The 655-nt window shown below is 66.1% G+C and overlaps 1 protein-coding gene across 1 annotated transcript in view; it reads left to right on the top strand.

Moving 5' to 3' along the window:
- LOC104078535 (protein FAM65A-like) overlaps positions 1 to 655 on the top strand; it is a gene marked incomplete at its 3' end in the record, with an annotated part of 5,823 nt that overhangs the window by 2,251 nt on the left and 2,917 nt on the right. Inside the window, exon 2 of the mRNA XM_009580203.1 lies at positions 134 to 283. Coding sequence (XP_009578498.1) covers positions 134 to 283 — 150 coding nt within the window. The remainder of the gene's footprint in view (positions 1 to 133; positions 284 to 655) is intronic.

The raw sequence follows: 655 nt of genomic DNA, 5'->3' as shown, positions 1-655 counted from the left end.
GGCAGACCAGTCCTCCATCCCGGAGCTCCTTCTTGTCTCGAGACAGGGTGCCCGGTAGGCTGGGGCACCCAGGTGGACCCCGGTGCTGTGTGCTGACCCCGGCCACCCCGGGTTTGCCTGCCTCTCTCCCCAGGAACCTTTCGCCCTTCACCCCCACCGTCTCCCGCAAGACTGGCTCCAGGGTCAGTAGGATGTTCTCAATGTCCCACAAATCCCCACCACCCAAGGTGCCTCAGCCCAACCGCCTGGACGAGGTGTACGAAGCTCTCAAGAAGGGCCTGACGTAAGTGCTGGGGCTCCCCGTGGCTGGGTGGTTGGAGGCAGGGAGCCCCTGAGGGGCACAGGGACAACTCACCATGGGTTGGGGTTGGCAGCTCTCCGCTCTCACCAGGCAGGGACATGCCAGGTCTCCTGGGCAGAGTGCCTGGGGGTCCTGGAGCTGCGTGAGGTCCCACATCCCACCACATCCCACGTAGAGGCACAAATGGGCTCCCTCGCCTGGGTGCTGGAGCAGGGAGCGGGGATGCGGGGCCAGATGTGCTGGGGTGGCACGGTCTGTGGGTGGCAGGAGCCCTGGACACGGCACCCCAGCCTGACCCCCGTGGTGTGGTTGCCCCCAGAGCCTACCTGGAGGTGCACCAGCTGGAACTGGAGA

The sequence above is a fragment of the Fulmarus glacialis genome, unplaced genomic scaffold, assembly GCF_000690835.1.
Source record: "Fulmarus glacialis isolate BGI_N327 unplaced genomic scaffold, ASM69083v1 scaffold17856, whole genome shotgun sequence".
Classification (NCBI taxonomy): domain Eukaryota; kingdom Metazoa; phylum Chordata; class Aves; order Procellariiformes; family Procellariidae; genus Fulmarus; species Fulmarus glacialis.
The sequence above is the reverse complement of the archived record's forward strand: the minus strand, read 5'-3'. Positions and strand labels throughout refer to the sequence as shown.